At 37.1% G+C, this 25109-nt stretch overlaps 1 protein-coding gene across 1 annotated transcript in view; it reads left to right on the top strand.

Moving 5' to 3' along the window:
- Positions 1-13496: 13496 nt before the first annotated feature.
- LOC135574225 (calcium uniporter regulatory subunit MCUb, mitochondrial-like) overlaps positions 13497-25109 on the top strand; it is a 43700-nt gene continuing 32087 nt past the window's right edge. The window contains exon 1 of the mRNA XM_065025156.1: positions 13497-13763. Within this exon, the coding sequence (XP_064881228.1) occupies positions 13659-13763 (105 nt within the window). The 5' untranslated portion in view covers positions 13497-13658. The remainder of the gene's footprint in view (positions 13764-25109) is intronic.

The following is a 25109-nucleotide window of genomic DNA, read 5'->3' on the forward strand; positions in this document are numbered from 1 at the left end:
GTGCACTCTGTATAGGGTGCCTATAGGGTGCCATTTCAGACACCCCACTGTGAGCGAACCCAACGACCAAATATTGATGTCATGACGATAACGTGTTTAAACATTTATGCAAATATTTTGTTAGCCTGATCCCAGATCTGTCTGTGCTCTTGCTAACTCCATTGTTGTCATTGTCAAGCCCACTAGCCTGATCCCAGATCTGTCTGTGCTCTTGCTAACTCCATTGTTGTCATTGTCAAGCCCACTAGCCTGATCCCAGATCTGTCTGTGCTCTTGCTAACTCCATTGTTGTCATTGTCAAGCCCACTAGCCTGATCCCAGATCTGTCTGTGCTCTTGCTAACTCCATTGTTGTCATTGTCAAGCCCACTAGCCTGATCCCAGATCTGTCTGTGCTCTTGCTAACTCCATTGTTGTCATTGTCAAGCCCACTAGCCTGATCCCAGGTCTGTTTGTGCTCTTGCTAACTCCATTGTTGTCATTGTCAAGCCCACTAGCCTGATCCCAGGTCTGTTTGTGCTCTTGCTAACTCCAAACTAAAGACTATTTCCGTAAGGAGCAGAAACCGATCCGGCTGTTTTTTTGGTTCAGTAAAATAATGAATATAAAGTCGTATCATCTGTAATCCATGTTACTGAAATATGTTTTGGTTCTGTTTTCATTCTTTTTAATCATATTTAAAGTTGTTGTAACATGATTGTTGTAATATAATGTTTATTTTGAGGGGGGGAGGGGGAGAGGGGGGAGAAACTGAATAAAATGGCCAAACTCTCCTTCAAGACTCGTGTGTGCAGAGATAAGCCAATGAAAGCTCTTCAGTGGATCCACAGTGCGTTACCGGTTTGTCCAGGAACAAGTTAACAAGCTGTTTCATATACGAAAGTAATGACCAGAATGCATTTTAGGGAAAGAAGATAGATTTTATTAAATTTATTCAATTGTGAGTTTGATTAATTTCCAGTCCCGTTGCCGAGGGGATCCGGGGTCCTCCCAGGGATAACTTTTATGTAGAAGGACTGAGAAGCTCAGTTCTTGGAAAGATGTTCTACTCTAAAATGAACTTATAGCCCAACTGATGCAGCATAGTGGCTAGAAAAGGTCCAGAAGCCTGGGGTTGGTCTCACTTCCTGATTGGTATTATATTATTAAAAGGTACTGAAGCCTGGGGTTGGTCTCACTTCCTGATTGGTATTATATTATTAAAAGGTCCAGAAGCCTGGGGTTGGTCTCACTTCCTGATTGGTATTATATTATTAAAAGGTCCTGAAGCCTGGGGTTGGTCTCACTTCCTGATTGGTATTATATTATTAAAAGGTCCAGAAGCCTGGGGTTGGTCTCACTTCCTGATTGGTATTATATTATTAAAAGGTCCAGAAGCCTGGGGTTGGTCTCACTTCCTGATTGGTATTATATTATTAAAAGGTCCAGAAGCCTGGGGTTGGTCTCACTTCCTGATTGGTATTATATTATTAAAAGGTCCTGAAGCCTGGGGTTGGTCTCACTTCCTGATTGGTATTATATTATTAAAAGGTCCAGAAGCCTGGGGTTGGTCTCACTTCCTGATTGGTATTATATTATTAAAAGGTCCTGAAGCCTGGGGTTGGTCTCACTTCCTGATTGGTATTATATTATTAAAAGGTCCTGAAGCCTGGGGTTGGTCTCACTTCCTGATTGGTATTATATTATTAAAAGGTCCAGAAGCCTGGGGTTGTTCTCACTTCCTGATTGGTATTATATTATTAAAAGGTCCAGAAGCCTGGGGTTGGTCTCACTTCCTGATTGGTATTATATTATTAAAAGGTCCAGAAGCCTGGGGTTGGTCTCACTTCCTGATTGGTATTATATTATTAAAAGGTCCTGAAGCCTGGGGTTGGTCTCACTTCCTGATTGGTATTATATTATTAAAAGGTCCAGAAGCCTGGGGTTGTTCTCACTTCCTGATTGGTATTATATTATTAAAAGGTCCAGAAGCCTGGGGTTGGTCTCACTTCCTGATTGGTATTATATTATTAAAAGGTCCAGAAGCCTGGGGTTGGTCTCACTTCCTGATTGGTATTATATTATTAAAAGGTCCTGAAGCCTGGGGTTGGTCTCACTTCCTGATTGGTATTATATTAGTAAAAGGTCCAGAAGCCTGGGGTTGGTCTCACTTCCTGATTGGTATTATATTATTAAAAGGTCCAGAAGCCTGGGGTTGGTCTCACTTCCTGATTGGTATTATATTATTAAAAGGTACTGAAGCCTGGGGTTGGTCTCACTTCCTGATTGGTATTATATTATTAAAAGGTCCTGAAGCCTGGGGTTGGTCTCACTTCCTGATTGGTATTATATTATTAAAAGGTCCTGAAGCCTGGGGTTGGTCTCACTTCCTGATTGGTATTATATTAGTAAAAGGTCCAGAAGCCTGGGGTTGGTCTCACTTCCTGATTGGTATTATATTATTAAAAGGTCCAGAAGCCTGGGGTTGGTCTCACTTCCTGATTGGTATTATATTATTAAAAGGTCCAGAAGCCTGGGGTTGGTCTCACTTCCTGATTGGTATTATATTATTAAAAGGTCCAGAAGCCTGGGGTTGGTCTCACTTCCTGATTGGTATTATATTATTAAAAGGTCCTGAAGCCTGGGGTTGGTCTCACTTCCTGATTGGTATTATATTAATAAAAGGTCCAGAAGCCTGGGGTTGGTCTCACTTCCTGATTGGTATTATATTATTAAAAGGTACTGAAGCCTGGGGTTGGTCCATCTGCATTTACCCCACTGGACACTTCCTGATTGGTATTATTCATATTTTATTATAAATAATTAATTTACCACTCAAATTGTTTTATTTTTTTTATTTTCTATTACAAATTTATGTTGCCCTTTCTTTTTTTAAAACCCCATTGTCCCCTTTGAGCTCTGTGGCATAGTAACAGTCATTCCGAGGCTGTTCTGTGAGCCGTTCAATTAAGAGTCGTTCGTTTGGCTCCGCTCAACTGAAAGAGTCGTTCGTTTGGCTCCGCTCAACTGAAAGAGTCGTTCGTTTGGCTCCGCTCAACTGAAAGAGTCGTTTGGTTGGCTCCCAAATGGGTAAACGGTTCACTACAGGCTTAGAAATGGAAAAGCCATTATTAATAAATAGTCTAAATTTAATTTTAAACCTAAAATGTTACCTACCATTATGTCAGTTAGTGAAATGTGAGTTCAAATGTGAGTCCAAATTATTAGATGTCTGAATTTTTTTTTTTTTAATTTTAACTCTGAGAAAATGAGTTTAGACCAGAATGAGGTTCTCTCCTGTCTATATTGTTCCTGCACTGAGGAATTACCATCTTCAGAGAATGTTATTTAAATAATTCATCTGCAGATAAAACATTTAGATTATATATTTTTTTAAACAGTAGTGTTTCTTCCCTTTTTCCAGAAGAGTTGCAGCCTCCTTGATGCTCTGTGGAACTTCCTGAGTAAATCGACCAATCAAATCAAATGTATTTATATAGCTCTTCGTACATCAGCTGATATCTCAAAGTGCTGTACAGAAACCCAGCCTAAAACCCCAAACAGCAAGCAATGCAGGTGTTGAAGCACGTTGGCTAGGAATAACTCCCAGAAAGGCCAGAACCTAGGAAGAAACCTAGAGAGGAACCAGGCTATGAGGGGTGGCTAGGAAAAACTCCCTAGAAAGGCCAAAACCTAGGAAGAAATCTAGAGAGGAACCAGGCTATGAGGGGTGGCCAGTCCTCTTCTGGCTGTTCCGGGTGGAGATTATAACAGAACATGGCCAAGATGTTCAAATGTTCATAAATGACCAGCATGGTCAAATAATAGGTCTGGGACAGGTAGCACGTCCGGTGAACAGGTCAGGATTCCATAGCCACAGGCAGAACAGTTGAAACTGGAGCAGCAGTACGACCAGGTGGACTGGGAACAGCAAGGAGTTCTGGCATACAGCCGTGGACACCTCCACAAGAGCCCTGGGATTTCACTGTGAATATCATGTGACGTGTATTGTGGGGTATGGTGCTAAAACACCTTGGCAACTTTCTAGTCTTTTTGGAGAGTATATTTTATCAAACAGTCCACTGCCTCCCTTCCCTCTTGTCCAATGTTCCCCTCAGTGGTTGCTGGTTTGAAACAAGAAACGCAAAAATGTCCACAAATTGGCAACAAATACATGAGATTTTTTTGGGCCAGATCAACAAGTGTTGACATCGATGTTCCCATAGCACTTCCACTTCCAACTAGCTGTTTTATTTCCACGGTGCCGTACGGATTTTGTGCCAACTTGTCACTCAATCATTTAAAAACTTTGTTGCTATTTTTACACAGGGACATAACTTCACCGACTGGAGTGGAAATCCTGTACACTTTGTGAAACAAAAGGGGACTAACCCTACGCCCATTAAAACCTCTATTCCACTATCTAACCCTACGCCCATTAAAACCTCTATTCCACTATCTAACCCTACGCCCATTAAAACCTCTATTCCACTATCTAACCCTACGCCCATTAAAACCTCTATTCCACTATCTAACCCTACGCCCATTAAAACCTCTATTCCACTATCTAACCCTACGCCCATTAAAACCTCTATTCCACTATCTAACCCTACGCCCATTAAAACCTCTATTCCACTATCTAACCCTACGCCCATTAAAACCTCTATTCCACTATCTAACCCTACGCCCATTAAAACCTCTATTCCACTATCTAACCCTACGCCCATTAAAACCTCTATTCCACTATCTAACCCTACGCCCATTAAAACCTCTATTCCACTATCTAACCCTACGCCCATTAAAACCTCACCACTATTCCACTACATGACCCTATCTTATCCTAGAGCTGGCCGGCAGCCTGGGAGAACGGGACACTATCGTTCATCACACCTTGTAACACTTCTGCAGTAAAATCTCATAACCCAAGGAGTTCTCTGCAGCTTCCACCACAACATCTATTTTCAGGTGATTTATGTTCCATTTCTGCGGTACAGTTGATAACCATGGCTATGAACGCTAAGCAACCAACGTTACTGAAACATAAACAGACAGTCTAGATAATGGACGGTCTACATCACTGCCAGTCTACAGTTGACAACCATGGCTATGAACGCTAAGCAACCAACCTTACTGAAACATAAACAGACAGTCTAGATAATGGACGGTCTACATCACTGCCAGTCTACAGTTGACAACCATGGCTATGAAAGCTAAGCAACCAACCTTACTGAAACATAAACAGACAGTCTAGATAAAGGACGGTCTACATCACTGCCAGTCTACAGTTGACAACCATGGCTATGAACGCTAAGCAACCAACCTTACTGAAACACATATCCTTATCCGATCCCTCTGTTCGGACACAGATCTACTACTCACAGGGATCCTCTCAGAATCCTTCACCCTTGACCCATCCTCCTCTACTTTATTCACTGCTTCAGCATACGACACCTTCTGCACTACTCTGACTCTAGCCACCTCAACCTGTCTCTCTCGCACCGGACACTTCTGATCCCCAGCAACATGTGCACCCCTACGGTTGACACACAAACGTTTTCCACCGAAACTACACATTTCTCTATCACATGTCCTCCTGCACACTGCACATGTCCTCCTGCACACTGCACATGTCCTCCTGCACACTGCACATGTCCTCCTGCACACTGCACATGTCCTCCTGCACACTGCACATGTCCTCCTGCACACTGCACACGTCCTCCTGCACACTGCACATGTCCTCCTGCACACTGCACATGTCCTCCTGCACACTTCCCCACATTTTGGAATCTCCCTCCTAACACACTGCTGTGACATGACCATACACTTGGCACCTGAAACACTGTAATGGGTTCAGCACAAAAGCTTGCTTAGAATAACTGATATATCCTTACTTGACTGTTAGGTAAAGACTCGGAGTCAAAACTCAAAAGGACAGACAGTGTCTCCTCTGTTTCACCACAGGGTTTGCGTCATGCCAAACTGCAAGCGTCCCAAACACTGGGAATCTTCAACTTCAATTGATCCACCTCCACAAATAACGCTACCCCAAAAAATCACTCTTTTCAATGGTGCCCTGTTCCTAAGAGCAGAACAAGGCAGATCTCCTGCTCCCTCTGGGCGGGAACAAAAAAAACATCACAAGTCCACTTGGGTTTACCTTCCACAGATCCAACAGTACCAACTTCTTTTCTACCCAACCCGATACCACATATGGATCAGCCAAAATGGCCTGGATCCACTTTCTTCAAGAATCTCACTCCCACTGGGCCAAAATCATCTTCATCATTGGGGATGAGACACTTCACCACACCTCTCCCTTCCAACTGAAGCACTAGGTTTGATTTGATTGACAGCTGCTGCGTTCCAATATTGTTCAAAAGCACCTCTCTCTCCTTTCCTTTCGCAGCTGGGACCATTGTAAACCTTCCTTAACTGTTCCATTACGAACTAACCCACGTTCACTGTTCATCAAGGACGTTAGACAGGTAAAGGATATTAGTTTTCATAAGAGTTGAGGCTGAAATTACGTGGTTTCCTTTCCTCGTTTCCTTGTCTCATTTGCTTCGTCTGATCTCCATCTCATCTACTCTCCCCATCTTTCATCTCCCACTCCTGCCTCAGCCTCCTCCCTCCCTTTATCCAGTCCTCCCAGAGGCTGTGGAACCCCCAGCTAGCACATAACGTTCTCAGAACCATATGTTTCTTCGAGCTTGGTGAGAGCATGGTTGTCCTACGGTTATTTTGCATAGAACCTTCCCACAACCTTCTGGGAATGGTGCAGGATACCCAGCTAGCACATAATGTTCTGAGAACCATATTTTCGGAATTTCAGTACTTCAGCATAATGCTTCCTACAGGTTTCCTCATAGTTCTATTTAACGGCATGTAGTCATTGTTCAGACAACGTTATTCTGTGGGAATATCAGGACTTCAGCATAACGTTTTATGCAGGTTTCCTCATAATTCTATTTAACGTCACGTTCTCAGAACATTAAGAAAATGTTCTATAAAAAACACATTAGTAACGTTCAAAGAATGTTCAAAACAGTTAACCTAAGCTAGCAGTGTTAACGTTATATAATTATGTCAAATAACCAATATTTTCCATTCTCAGAAGTTAAAACCTCCCAGGAAACCTTTCAGAAACCAGAATAAAACGTTCTAAGAACCTCCCTACAGCCTAAAAATGACCATTCCCAGAACGGACAGGAAACGTGTGCTTCGTTCCCAGAAGCAATGGGGAAACCAAACATGTACGTTCCCACAACTTCCAAGGAAAGAAATGTGCTAACTGGGCTCTGATCAGTCCTGGAGGGATCGATCTCCATCCCCCCCTTGGTCAGGGCAGTGTAAAGGGCTATGTGGGAGGCCAGAGGAAAGGTGTGTAGGGGTCTGCCTGCCCCTGGGGCTAGGCCTGCAAGGACTGGGGAGGGATGTGAAGGGGTGAGTTGCCCTCTAGCCTTCACTGTGTTTTGGGTTTTATTCTGATTGACTACATTATTCCATTCTAATGTTCACCCTGTATAGAGCGTTCACTGACGCTGATGGGGATATTAGGCTTTTAATGGCTTAAGCTACAATCTTCATCATCATCTTCCACCTGGTAATCAATCAATTTCGATTTTAATTGTATTATTATACAAATAAACAGGGCGTCATTATCAATATGTTTTCTTCTTATGTAACAGAATTGCATCATGTCAAAGATTTTAATGAGTTTCAGTTCATATAAGGAAATCAGTCAATTGAAAAGCATTGATTGAGCAGTAATCTATGAATTTCACAGGACTGGGAATGTTCACATTCAATCCCATTAAAATTAGATTTATACAGATGTTCATAGAAAGAATATACACAGTTTAGAGATGATCGCAGTTTAGAGATGATCACAGTTTAGAGATGATCACAGTTTAGAGATGATCATAGTTTAGAGATGATCACAGTCAGAGATGATCACAGTTTAGAGATGATCACAGTTTAGAGATGATCACAGTTTAGAGATGATCACAGTTTAGAGATGATCACAGTTTAGAGATGATCACAGTTTAGAGATGATCACAGTTTAGAGATGATCACAGTTTAGAGATGATCACAGTCAGAGATGATCACAGTTTAGAGATGATCACAGTTTAGAGATGATCACAGTCAGAGATGATCACAGTTTAGAGATGATCACAGTTTAGAGATGATCACAGTCAGAGATGATCACAGTTTAGAGATGATCATAGTTTAGAGATGATCATAGTTTAGAGATGATCACAGTCAGAGATGATCACAGTCAGAGATGATCACAGTTTAGAGATGATCGCAGTCAGAGATGATCACAGTCAGAGATGATCGCAGTCAGAGATGATCATAGTTTAGAGATGATCGCAGTCAGAGATGATCACAGTCAGAGATGATCGCAGTCAGAGATGATCATAGTTTAGAGATGATCACAGTTTAGAGATGATCACAGTTTAGAGATGATCACAGTTTAGAGATGATCACAGTCAGAGATAGATGATCACAGTCAGAGATGATCACAGTCAGAGATGATCACAGTCAGAGATGATCACAGTTTAGAGATGATCACAGTTTAGAGATGATCGCAGTCAGAGATGATCGCAGTCAGAGATGATCACAGTCAGAGATGATCACAGTTTAGAGATGATCACAGTCAGAGATGATCACAGTTAGAGATGATCACAGTTTAGAGATGATCGCAGTTAGAGATGATCGCAGTCAGAGATGATCACAGTTTAGAGATGATCACAGTTTAGAGATGATCACAGTCAGAGATGATCACAGTCAGAGATGATCACAGTTTAGAGATGATCACAGTTTAGAGATGATCACAGTCAGAGATGATCACAGTTTAGAGATGATCACAGTTTAGAGATGATCATAGTTTAGAGATGATCACAGTTTAGAGATGATCACAGTCAGAGATGATCGCAGTCAGAGATGATCACAGTCAGAGATGATCATAGTTTAGAGATGATCACAGTTTAGAGATGATCACAGTCAGAGATGATCACAGTCAGAGATGATCACAGTCAGAGATGATCACAGTTTAGAGATGATCACAGTTTAGAGATGATCACAGTCAGAGATGATCACAGTTTAGAGATGATCGCAGTCAGAGATGATCGCAGTCAGAGATGATCGCAGTTAGATGATCCGAGGGTCTTTACACAAGGTGTTGTTAATATTTTCTCACCCTCTTCAACCCAGTTTGATCTAGATCAAGTAACACTGAAACATGCATGAGATCACCAGCTGTTCCGGACAACTGTGTAATCACTCTCTCCGTAGTCGATGTGTGTAAGACCTTTAAACAGGTCAACATACACAAGGCCGCAGGGCCAGACGGATTACCAGGACGTGTACTGTGAGTATGCGCTGACCAACTGGCAGGTGTCTTCACTGACATTTTCAACCTCTCCCTGACCGAGTCTGTAATAGCAACCTGTTTCAAGCAGACCACCATAGTCTCTGTGCCCAAGAACACTAAGGTAACCTGATTAAATGACTACCGACCCGTAGCACTCACTTCTGTAGCCATGAAATGCTTTGAAAGGCAGGTCATGGCTCACATCAACACCATTGTCCCAGAAACCCTAGACCCACTCCAATTTGCATACCGCCCCAACAGATCCACAGATGACGCAGTCTCTATTACACTGCCCTTTCACACCTGGACAAAAGGAACACCTATGTGAGAATGCTGTTCATTGACTACAGCTCAGTGTTCAACACCATAGTTCCCACAAAGCTCATCACTAATCTAAGGATCCTGGGACTAAACACGTCCCTCTGCAACTGGATCCTGGACTTCCTGCTGCTGCTGCTCTCTGTTATTATTTATGCATAGTCACTTTAATAACTCTACCTACATGTACATATTACCTCAACACCGGTGTCCCTGCACATTGACATATTGACTCTGTACCGGTACCCCCTGTATATAGCCTCCACATTGACTCTGTACCGGTACCCCCTGTATATAGCCTCCACATTGACTCTGTACTAGTACCCCCTATATATAGCCTCCACAATGACTCTGTACCGGTACCCCCTGTATATAGCCTCCACATTGACTCTGTACCGGTACCCCCTGTATATAGCCTCCACATTGACTCTGTACCGGTACCCCCTGTATATAGCCTCCACATTGACTCTGTACCGTAACACCCTGTATATAGCCTCCACATTGACTCTGTACCGTAATACCCTGTATATAGCCTCCACATTGACTCTGTATCGGTACCCCCTGTATATAGCCTCCACATTGACTCTGTACCCCCTGTATATAGCCTCCACATTGACTCTGTACCGGTACCCCTGTATATAGCCTCCACATTGACTCTGTACCGGTACCCCCTGTATATAGCCTCCACATTGACTCTGTACCGGTACCCCCTGTATATAGCCTCCACATTGACTCTGTACCGGTACCCCCTGTATATAGCCTCCACATTGACTCTGTACCGGTACCCCCTGTATATAGCCTCCACATTGACTCTGTACCGGTACCCCCTGTATATAGCCTCCACATTGACTCTGTACCGGTACCCCCTGTATATAGCCTCCACATTGACTCTGTACCGGTACCCCCTGTATATAGCCTCCACATTGACTCTGTACCGTAACACCCTGTATATAGCCTCCACATTGACTCTGTACCGTAATACCCTGTATATAGCCTCCACATTGACTCTGTATCGGTACCCCCTGTATATAGCCTCCACATTGACTCTGTACCCCCTGTATATAGCCTCCACATTGACTCTGTACCGGTACCCCCTGTATATAGCCTCCACATTGACTCTGTACCGGTACCCCTGTATATAGCCTCCACATTGACTCTGTACCGGTACCCCCTGTATATAGCCTCCACATTGACTCTGTACCGGTACCCCCTGTATATAGCCTCCACATTGACTCTGTACCGGTACCCCCTGTATATAGCCTCCACATTGACTCTGTACCGGTACCCCCTGTATATAGCCTCCACATTGACTCTGTACCGGTACCCCCTGTATATAGCCTCCACATTGACTCTGTACTGGTACCCCCTGTATATAGCCTCCACATTGACTCTGTACCGGTACCCCCTGTATATATCTCTTACTTTTTGGGGGATTTTCTTAAAACTGCATTGTTGGTTAAAGGGGCTTGTAAGTAAGCATTTCACTGTAAGAGCTACACCTGTTGTATTAAGCACATGATCTAGTTCTATTAAAGGCACCCTCTAGATAAACCAGTTTGATCCCCTCTAGATAAACCAGTTTGATCTAGTTCTATTAAAAGCACCCTCTAGATAAACCAGTTTGATCTAGTTCTATTAAAGGCACCCTCTATATAAACCAGTTTGATCTAGTTCTATTAAAAGCACCCTCTAGATAAACCAGTTTGATCTAGTTCTATTAAAGGCACCCTCTATATAAACCAGTTTGATCTAGTTCTATTAAAAGCACCCTCTAGATAAACCAGTTTGATCTAGTTCTATTAAAGGCACCCTCTATATAAACCAGTTTGATCTAGTTCTATTAAAAGCACCCTCTAGATAAACCAGTTTGATCTAGTTCTATTAAAAGCACCCTCTAGATAAACCAGTTTGATCCCCTCTAGATAAACCAGTTTGATCTAGTTCTATTAAAGGCACCCTCTAGATAAACCAGTTTGATCTAGTTCTATTAAAAGCACCCTCTAGATAAACCAGTTTGATCTAGTTCTATTAAAAGCACCCTTTAGATAAACCAGTTTGATCTAGTTCTATTAAAGGCACCCTCTAGATAAACCAGTTTGATCTAGTTCTATTAAAGGCACCCTCTAGATAAACCAGTTTGATCTAGTTCTATTAAAAGCACCCTCTAGATAAACCAGTTTGATCCCCTCTAGATAAACCAGTTTAATCTAGTTCTATTCCTGATGGATTAATTGTTTATTTTTCTGCTGAAAGGGTAAGTATCATTTCCCCCCCCAAAAAATAAATTTATTCATAAACTCATATTTTCTTTTCTAAACAATTTCATTTATTTAGTTCCTTACTCTGTTTTAAAGACGAGATCTCACATTGAATTTAAATCATTCCCAGTTACTCCCATGCGCTGGTTCTATACTATTGGAATGAAACCAGTCCTAAACCAGTTTGATCTAGTTCATTCATCAGTCCCTCATTTAAGTTCTTGATGCTCAGACTGGATCATTTGGGATGTAATTATTACGTTTCCAGTATCCTCGCAAAGCCATGTATTGATCAGTTTGTATTATAGAAACACCATGTATTGATCAGTTTGTATTATAGAAACACCATGTATTGATCAGTTTGTATTATAGAAACACCATGTATTGATCAGTTTGTATTATAGAAACACCATGTATCGATCACTGTCAGTTTGTATTATAGAAACACCATGTATTGATCAGTTTGTATTATAGAAACACCATGTATCGATCAGTTTGTATTAAAGAAACACCATGTATTGATCACTGTCAGTTTGTATTAAAGAAACACCATGTATTGATCAGTTTGTATTAAAGAAACACCATGTATTGATCAGTTTGTATTATAGAAACACCATGTATCGATCAGTTTGTATTATAGAAACACCATGTATTGATCAGTTTGTATTATAGAAACACCATGTATTGATCACTGTCAGTTTGTATTATAGAAACACCATGTATTGATCAGTTTGTATTATAGAAACACCATGTATTGATCAGTTTGTATTATAGAAACGCCATGTATTGATCAGTTTGTATTAAAGAAACACCATGTATTGATCACTGTCAGTTTGTATTATAGAAACACCATGTATTGATCACTGTCAGTTTGTATTAAAGAAACGCCATGTATCGATCAGTTTGTATTATAGAAACACCATGTATTGATCACTGTCAGTTTGTATTATAGAAACGCCATGTATTGATCAGTTTGTATTATAGAAACACCATGTATTGATCAGTTTGTATTATAGAAACACCATGTATCGATCACTGTCAGTTTGTATTATAGAAACACCATGTATTGATCAGTTTGTATTATAGAAACACCATGTATTGATCAGTTTGTATTATAGAAACACCATGTATTGATCAGTTTGTATTATAGAAACACCATGTATTGATCAGTTTGTATTATAGAAACGCCATGTATTGATCACTGTCAGTTTGTATTAAAGAAACACCATGTATCGATCACTGTCACTTTTCTGAAATCTCGGCGCTATTTAAAAAAAAAAGAGTTTTCAGGTATTTCATTAAAGTTTCCAGCTAATATAAGCCATGCATTTTGTATACTTGTTTTGCAGCTCACTAAGTTTATCAGCAAGATCTGAAATGAAAATCTTGTTTGAGGTGTGAAAATTGTAACCATACACATTGCATACAACAAAACCAGCACTATCTAGTTTAGAAATCAATATAACCCACCTCCCATATTTGGAATGCGCAAAATCATTATCTACGTTCTGATTTATTGATTAACTTCAGACCTTATCCAACGTCACGTTCTACAGTAAACATTCCACCAATGAGAAGATCTGATTTGAGACGGGAGGGAGAGGTGCGCCCTTCAGTGTATTCCATAGCGATGGAAGTTTTTTTTAAATGTTTTTAAGTTCCGTATAAACATAACCGGTTCGGTTTAATCGCGTTCGTTCGTTTTTACTTTGTCTCGTGTTTTTGACCATGATTTGGTTCGGTAGAGTTGCCAAACTTCACTACAGAGTTCTCCGCTGCTCGTTCTCCGCTGCCTCTGGAAAAAGTTCCAGCGCGATTCAAGTTCCCTACTTGGTGAGTTCTTATCATTAGGTTTATATCTTGCACATTATACATAAATGCATACGGAATTATGCACATTGTATATGTTATTGTGATACAGTAGACCTAGTATTCATAACCAAAGCTCTCTCTTTCTCCACTCCCCATTTCCCGCAGTCTTTTTGGAGAATCAACTCGAATTAAATGTTAGCCCCATACCGTATACATAGAGTCAGCCCTGAACAAAGGGAACTGGAGCATGGGGGATAAAAACCTGTTTTAACATGTGTTTCCATTGTCTCAGAAGGTCAGACACTCCCTTCTCTCTCTTATTGATGAGAACGCGCGTCAAGTGTGCACGGTGAAGCCTGGGTGTGTAGGATGGTGGTGAATCATTTGTACGGAAGTGGAGCAGTCTTCAGTCTTGGAAAATCACTGACAAAATGGAGTCAAAACTGGCACGAAAATAATCAGCTTCAGCTCAAGAGGAAACATGATATATTTTACTGCTTTCAGGAAGCAGATAGTGGCGACACCCATAAACAAGGCCAGGACACAGAAAGTTAGGGCAGGGTTGCGGTTAGCCGGTAATAGCAGGCTTTTGGCCATTAAAAACATTGAAAAGCAGTGTCAATTCTCCAGGAGAAAATGTTTATTCCATTGTGAATTCGTGCTTTTGTTTTGCCGGAAATACATTTGACCGGTCGTGCTTGTCGTTCACAGGGTTAATCTGCATAATTTAGTGGAATTAAATTGGCACGTAATTCCTTATGTATCAAACAGTATACGGAGCCTTTGAGAGGAACATCTGTCAAACAGCGCTTTTATAAACCCAATCATTACGCAACAATTGTAAACGCAATCGTGTTAAAAAAATATATATATTTTTTTCTCCACTCATATATATATATATATTTTTTTTTTTACCATGATTTAAAAATAGCTACTATTTTTATTTCTCAACTGGTAGTTGAAGCTTCCCAGGCTTCATCTGTGTGTCACCCACCACTTTGCAATGGCCTGGAGGCAGTGTGAAAACATACAGCTACTTAATAATGTAGCCTAGTGGTTAGAGCGTTGGACTAGTAACCGGAAGGTTGCAAGTTCAAACCCCCGAGCTGACAAGGTACAAATCTGTCGTTCTGCCCCTGAACAAGGCAGTTAACCCACTGTTCCTAGGCCGTCATTGAAAATAAGAATTTGTTCTTAACTGACTTGCCTAGTTAAATAAAGGTCAAATATATATATAGTTTTTAAATAATGTTTCAAATCTGAACGTTTCACTACATATTATGAGGCATGTTTTACCCTGCGATAAAGTAGCATAAAGGGCCCCCCGAGTGGCGCAGGGGTGTAAAGGCACTACAGACCCTGGTTCAATCCCGGGCTGTGTCACAACCGGCCGTGATCGGCAGACCCATAGGGCGGCTGCACAATTGGCCCAGCGTCATCCCGGTTAGGGTTTGGCCGGGGTAGGCCGTCATTGTAAATAAGAATTTGTTCTTAACTGACTTGCCTAGTTAAATTAAAAAATATATTTAAAAAAGCCAAGGCAAAATCCGACCATATCGGTGGAGGAAATGATTTACTAATGACTTCAATACAGTATACCATTTCATACAGTATACCATTTCACAATGACTTCAATACAGTATACCATTTCATAGTGACTTCAATACAGTATACCATTTCATACAGTATACCATTTCATACAGTATACCATTTCATAGTGACTTCAATACAGTATACCATTTCATAGTGACTTCAATACAGTATACCATTTCATACAGTATACCATTTCATAATGACTTCAATACAGTATACCATTTCATAGTGACTTCAATACAGTATACCATTTTTCATACAGTATACCATTTCATAATGATACAGTATCATTTCATACAGTATACCATTTCATAATGACTTCAATACAGTATACCATTTCATAGTGACAGTATACCATTTCATACAGTATACCATTTCATAGTGACTTCAATACAGTATACCATTTCATAGTGACTTCAATACAGTATACCATTTACCATTTCATAGTGACTTCAATACAGTATACCATTTCATAGTGACTTCAATACAGTATACCATTTCATAGTGACATTTCAATACAGTGGTGATTGACTTCAATACACAGTATACCATTTCATAGTGACATTTCTATACAGTATACATACAGTATACCATTTCATAGTGACTTCAATACAGTATACCATTTCATACAGTATACCATTTCATAGTGACTTCAATACAGTATACCAATACAGTATACCATTTCAGTGACTTCAATACAGTATACCATTTCATACAGTATACCATTTCATACCATGACTTCAATACAGTATACCATTTCATGACAGTATACCAATACAGTATACCATTTCAATACAGTATACCATTTCATAGTGACTTCAATACAGTATACCATTTCATACAGTATACCATTTCATAATGACTTCAATACAGTATACCATTTCATAGTGACTATACCAATACAGTATACCATTTCATTTCATACAGTATACCATTTTTCATACAGTATACCATTTCATAGTATACCATTTCATTTATACATACAGTATACCATTTCATAGTGACTTCAATACAGTATACCATTTCATACAGTATACCATTTCATAGTGACTTCAATACAGTATACCATTTCATACAGTATACCATTTCATAGTGACTTCAATACATTTCACCATTTCATACAGTATACCATTTCATAGTGACTTCAATACAGTATACCATTTCATACAGTATGATTTCAATACAATACAGTATACCATTTCATACAGTATACCATTTCATAGTATACCATTTCATATAGTACATTTCAATACAGTATACCATTTCATAGTGACACTACAGTATACCATTTCATACAGTATACCATTTCATAATGACTTCAATACAGTATACCATTTCATAGTGACAATACAGTATACCATTTCATAGTGACTTCAATACAGTATACCATTTCATAGTGACTTCAATACAGTATACCATTTCATACAGTATACCATTTCATAGTGACTTCAATACAGTATACCATTTCATACAGTATACCATTTCATAGTGACTTCAATGACCATTTCTAGTGACTTCAATACAGTATACCATTTCATACAGTATACCATTTCATAGTGACTTCAATACAGTATACCATTTCATACAGTATACCATTTCATAGTGACTTCAATACAGTATACCATTTCATACAGTATACCATTTCATACAGTATACCATTTCATAGTGACTTCAATACAGTATACCATTTCATAGTGACTTCAATACAGTATACCATTTCATAGTGACTTCAATACAGTATACCATTTCATACAGTATACCATTTCATAGTGACTTCAATACAGTATACCATTTCATACAGTATACCATTTCATAGTGACTTCAATACAGTATACCATTTCATACAGTATACCATTTCATAGTGACTTCAATACAGTATACCATTTCATCAGTGACTTCAATACAGTATACCATTTCATACAGTATACCATTTCATACAGCATACCATTTCATACAGTATACCATTTCATAGTGACTTCAATACAGTATACCATTTCACAGTGACTTCAATACAGTATACCATTTCATACAGTATACCATTTCATAGTGACTTCAATACAGTATACCATTTCATAGTGACTTCAATACAGTATACCATTTCACAGTGACTTCAATACAGTATACCATTTCATAGTGACTTCAATACAGTATACCATTTCATAGTGACTTCAATACAGTATACCATTTCATAGTGACTTCAATACAGTATACCATTTCATAGTGACTTCAATACAGTATACCATTTCATACAGTATACCATTTCATACAGTATACCATTTCATAGTGACTTCAATACAGTATACCATTTCATACAGTATACCATTTCACAGTGACTTCAATACAGTATACCATTTCATAGTGACACTACAGTATACCATTTCATACAGTATACCATTTCATAATGACTTCAATACAGTATACCATTTCATAGTGACAATACAGTATACCATTTCATAGTGACTTCAATACAGTATACCATTTCATACAGTATACCATTTCATAGTGACTTCAATACAGTATACCATTTCATAGTGACAGTATACCCATTTCACAGTGACTTCAATACAGTATACCATTTCACAGTGACTTCAATACAGTATACCATTTCATACAGTATACCATTTCATACAGTATACCATTTCATACAGTATACCATTTCATAGTGACTTCAATACAGTATACCATTTCATACAGTATACCATTTCATAGTGACTTCAATACAGTATACCATTTCATACAGTATACCATTTCATAGTGACTTCAATACAGTATACCATTTCATAGTGACTTCAATACAGTATACCATTTCATAGTGACAGTATACCAATACAGTATACCATTTCATAGTGATACAATACAGTATACCATTTCATACAGTGACCATTTCATACAGTATACCATTTCATAGTGACTTCAATACAGTATACCATTTCATACAGTATACCATTTCATAGTGACTTCAATACAGTATACCATTTCATGACTTCAATACAGTATACCATTTCATAGTGACCATTTCAATACAGTATACCATTTCATGACTTCAATACAGTATACCATTTCATAGTGACTTCAATACAGTATACCATTTCATACAGTATACCATTTCATAGTATGATTTCAATACAGTATACCATTTCATAGTGACTTCAATACAGTATACCATTTCATAGTATGACTTCAATACAGTATACCATTTCATAGTGACTTCAATACAGTATACCATTTCATACAGTATACCATTTCATAGTGACTTCAATACAGTATACCATTTCATACAGTGACAATACATTTCATACCATTTCATACAGTATACCATTTCATAAGTGACTTCAATACAGTATACCATTTCATAGTGACTTCAATACAGTATACCATTTCATACAGTATACCATTTCATACTTGACAGTATACCATTTCATAGTGACTTCAATACAGTATACCATTTCATAGTGACTTCAATACAGTATACCATTTCATACAGTATACCATTTCATACAGACATTTATACAGTATACCATTTCATACAGTATACCATTTCAGTATGACCATTTCATACAGTATACCATTTCATAGTGACTTCAATACAGTATACCATTTCATAGTGACTTCAATACAGTATACCCATTATCAGTGACTTCAATACAGTATACCATTTCATAGTGACTTCAATACAGTATACCATTTCATAGTGATTTCAATACAGTATACCATTTCATAGTGACTTCAATACAGTATACCATTTCATAGTGACTTCAATACAGTATACCATTTCATACAGTATACCATTTCATAGTGATACAGTATACCATTTCATAGTGACTTCAATACAGTATACCATTTCATACAGTATACCATTTCATTTCAATACAGTATACCATTTCCAGTTTCAATACAGTATACCATTTCATACAGTATACCATTTCAATGACTTCAATACAGTATACCATTTCATAGTGACTTCAATACAGTATACCATTTCATAGTGACTTCAATACAGTATACCATTTCATACAGTATACCATTTCATAGTGACTTCAATACAGTATATAGTGACCATTTCATACATACCATTTCACAGTACCATTTCATAGTGACAATACAGTATACCATTTCATAGTGACTTCAATACAGTATACCATTTCATAGTGACTTCAATACAGTATACCATTTCATACAGTATACCATTTCATAGTGACTTCAATACAGTATACCATTTCATACAGTATACCATTTCATAGTGACTTCAATACAGTATACCATTTCATAGTGACTTCAATACAGTATACCATTTCATTTCAATACAGTATACCATTTCATAGTATACCATTTCAATACAGTATACATTTCATACAGTATACCATTTCATAGTGACTTCAATACAGTATACCATTTCATACCAGTGACTTCAATACAGTATGACCATTTCAATACAGTATACCATTTCATAGTGACTTCAATACAGTATACCATTTCATACAGTATACCATTTCATAGTGACTTCAATACAGTATACCATTTCATAGTGACAATACAGTATACCATTTCATACAGTATACCATTTCATAATGACTTCAATACAGTATACCATTTCATACAGTATACCATTTCATAGTGACTTCAATACAGTATACCATTTCATACAGTATACCATTTCATAGTGTACAGTATACCAATACAGTATACCATTTCATAGTGACTTCAATACAGTATACCATTTCATACAGTATACCATTTCATAGTGACTTCAATACAGTATACCATTTCAGTATACCATTTAGTGACTTCAATACAGTATACCATTTCATACATTTCATACAGTACAGTATACCATTTCATAGTGACTTCATTTCAGTATGACATTTCATACAGTATACCATTTCATAGTGACTTCAATACAGTATACCATTTCATAGTGACTTCAATACAGTATACCATTTCATAGTGACTTCAATACAGTATACCATTTCATAGTGACTTCAATACAGTATACCATTTCATACAGTATACCATTTCATACAGTATACCATTTCATACAGTATACCATTTCATAGTGACTTCAATACAGTATACCATTTCATACAGTATACCATTTCATAGTGACTTCAATACAGTATACCATTTCATAGTGACTTCAATACAGTATACCATTTCATACAGTATACCATTTCATAGTGACTTCAATACAGTATACCATTTCATAGTGACTTCAATACAGTATACCATTTCATAGTGACTTCATACAGTGACATTTCAATACAGTATACCATTTCATAGTGACTTCAATACAGTATACCATTTCATAGTATACATTTCAATACAGTATACCATTTCATAGTGACATTTTCAATACAGTATACCATTTCATAGTGACTTCAATACAGTATACCATTTCATACAGTATACCATTTCATACAGTATACCATTTCATAGTGACTTCAATACAGTATACCATTTCATACAGTATACCATTTCATACAGTATACCATTTCATAGTGACTTCAATACAGTATACCATTTCATACAGTATACCATTTCATAGTGACTTCAATACAGTATACCATTTCATACAGTATACCATTTCATAGTGACTTCAATACAGTATACCATTTCACAGTGACTTCAATACAGTATACCATTTCACAGTGACTTCAATACAGTATACCATTTCATACAGTATACCATTTCATAGTGACTTCAATACAGTATACCATTTCATACAGTATACCATTTCATACAGTATACCATTTCATAGTGACTTCAATACAGTATACCATTTCATACAGTATACCATTTCATAGTGACTTCAATACAGTATACCATTTCATACAGTGACCATTTCAGTATGACCATTTCATACAGTATACCATTTCATAATGACTTCAATACAGTATACCATTTCATAGTGACTTCAATACAGTATACCATTTCATACAGTATACCATTTCATAATGACTTCAATACAGTATACCATTTCATAGTGACTTCAATACAGTATACCATTTCATAATGACATTTCAATACAGTATACCATTTCATAGTGACAATACAGTATACCATTTCATACAGTATACCATTTCATAATGACTTCAATACAGTATACCATTTCATAGTGACAATACAGTATACCATTTCATACAGTATACCATTTCATAATGACTTCAATACAGTATACCATTTCACAGTGACTTCAATACAGTATACCATTTCATACAGTATACCATTTCATAGTGACTTCAATACAGTATACCATTTCATAGTGACTTCAATACAGTATACCATTTCATACAGTATACCATTTCATACAGTATACCATTTCATAGTGACTTCAATACAGTATACCATTTCATACAGTATACCATTTCATACAGTATACCATTTCATAGTGACTTCAATACAGTATACCATTTCATAGTGACTTCAATACAGTATACCATTTCATACAGTATACCATTTCATAGTGACTTCAATACAGTATACCATTTCATAGTGACTTCAATACAGTATACCATTTCATACAATATACCATTTCATAGTGACTTCAATACAGTATACCATTTCACAGTGACATTTCATACAGTATACCATTTCATACAGTATACCATTTCATAGTGACTTCAATACAGTATACCATTTCATAGTGACAATACAGTATACCATTTCATACAGTATACCATTTCATAGTGACTTCAATACAGTATACCATTTCATACAGTATACCATTTCATAAGTGACTTCAATACAGTATACCATTTCAGTGACAGTATACCATTACAGTATACCATTTCATACAGTATACCATTTCATAGTGACTTCAATACAGTATACCATTTCATAGTGACATACAGTATACCATTTCATACAGTATACCATTTCATAGTGACTTCAATACAGTATACCATTTCATAGTGACTTCAATACAGTATACCATTTCATAGTGACAGTATACCAATACAGTATACCATTTCATACAGTATACCATTTCATACAGTATACCATTTCATAGTGACTTCAATACAGTATACCATTTCATACAGTATACCATTTCATAGTGACTTCAATACAGTATACCATTTCATACAGTATACCATTTCATAATGACTTCAATACAGTATACATTTCATTTCATACAGTATACCATTTCATAGTGACTTCAATACAGTATACCATTTCATACAGTATACCATTTCATAATGACTTCAATACAGTATACCATTTCATACAGTATACCATTTCATAATGACTTCAATACAGTATACCATTTCATAGTGACTTCAATACAGTATACCATTTCATAGTGACAATACAGTATACCATTTCATACAGTATACCATTTCATAGTGACTTCAATACAGTATACCATTTCATACAGTATACCATTTCATAGTGACTTCAATACAGTATACCATTTCATACAGTATACCATTTCATAGTGACTTCAATACAGTATACCATTTCATAGTGACTTCAATACAGTATACCATTTCATAGTGACTTCAATACAGTATACATTTCAGTGACAGTATACCATTTCATAGTGACTTCAATACAGTATACCATTTCATAGTGACAATACAGTATACCATTTCATAGTGACAATACAGTATACCATTTCATGACAGTATACCATTTCATACAGTATACCATTTCATACAGTATACCATTTCATACAGTATACCATTTCATAGTGACTTCAATACAGTATACCATTTCATAGTGACTTCAATACAGTATACCATTTCATAGTGACTTCAATACAGTATACCATTTCATACAGTATACCATTTCATAGTGACTTCAATACAGTATACCATTTCATACAGTATACCATTTCATAGTGACTTCAATACAGTATACCATTTCATACAGTATACCATTTCATAGTGACTTCAATACAGTATACCATTTCATACAGTATACCATTTCATACAGTATACCATTTCATAGTGACTTCAATACAGTATACCATTTCATACAGTATACCATTTCACAGTGACTTCAATACAGTATACCATTTCATACAGTATACCATTTCATACAGTATACCATTTCATAGTGACTTCAATACAGTATACCATTTCATACAGTATACCATTTCATAAGTGACAATACAGTATACCATTTCATACAGTATACCATTTCATAGTGACTTCAATACAGTATACCATTTCATACAGTATACCATTTCATAGTGACTTCAATACAGTATACCATTTCATAGTGACTTCAATACAGTATACCATTTCATACAGTATACCATTTCATAGTGACTTCAATACAGTATACCATTTCATACAGTATACCATTTCATAGTGACTTCAATACAGTATACCATTTCATAGTGACTTCAATACAGTATACCATTTCATAGTGACTTCAATACAGTATACCATTTCATACAGTATACCATTTCATAGTGACTTCAATACAGTATACCATTTCACAGTGACTTCAATACAGTATACCATTTCATAGTGACTTCAATACAGTATACCATTTCATACAGTATACCATTTCATAGTGACTTCAATACAGTATACCATTTCATAGTGACTTCAATAGTACCATTTCATAGTGACTTCAATACAGTATACCATTTCATCAGTGACTTCAATACAGTATACCATTTCATAGTGACTTCAATACAGTATACCATTTCATCAATACAGTATACCATTTCATAGTGACTTATACAGTATACCATTTCATAGTGACTTCAATACAGTATACCATTTCATAGTGACTTCAATACAGTATACCATTTCATAGTGACTTCAATACAGTATACCATTTCATAGTGACTTCAATACAGTATACCATTTCATAGTGACAATACAGTATACCATTTCATAGTGACTTCATACAGTATACCATTTCATAGTGACTTCAATACAGTATACCATTTCATACAGTATACCATTTCAGTGACTTCAATACAGTATACCATTTCATACAGTATACCATTTCATAGTGACTTCAATACAGTATACCATTTCACAGTGACATTTCAATACAGTATACCATTTCAGTATACCATTTCAGTATGACCATTTCATACAGTATACCATTTCATAGTGACTTCAATACAGTATACAGTATACCATTTCATACAGTATACCATTTCATAGTGACTTCAATACCATTTCATACCATTTCATACAGTATACCATTTCATAGTGACTTCAATACAGTATACCATTTCATACAGTATACCATTTCATAGTGACTTCAATACAGTATACCATTTCATAAATGACTTCAATACAGTATACCATTTCATAATGACTACCATTTCATATACCATTTCATACAGTATACCATTTCATAATGACTTCAATACAGTATACCATTTCATAGTGACTTCAATACAGTATACCATTTCATAATGACTTCAATACAGTATACCATTTCATAGTGACAATACAGTATACCATTTCATACAGTATACCATTTCATAGTGACTTCAATACAGTATACCATTTCCATTATACCATTTCATACAGTATACCATTTCAGTATGACCATTTCAATACAGTATACCATTTCATAGTGACTTCAATACAGTATACCATTTCATACAGTATACCATTTCATAGTGACTTCAATACAGTATACCATTTCATAGTGACTTCAATACAGTATACCATTTCATAGTGACTTCAATACAGTATACCATTTCATACAGTATACCATTTCATAGTGACTTCAATACAGTATACCATTTCATAGTTTCATACAGTATACCATTTCATAGTACAGTATACCATTTCATAC

This window comes from Oncorhynchus nerka, linkage group LG12 (assembly GCF_034236695.1).
Source record: "Oncorhynchus nerka isolate Pitt River linkage group LG12, Oner_Uvic_2.0, whole genome shotgun sequence".
Lineage (NCBI taxonomy): Eukaryota > Metazoa > Chordata > Actinopteri > Salmoniformes > Salmonidae > Oncorhynchus > Oncorhynchus nerka.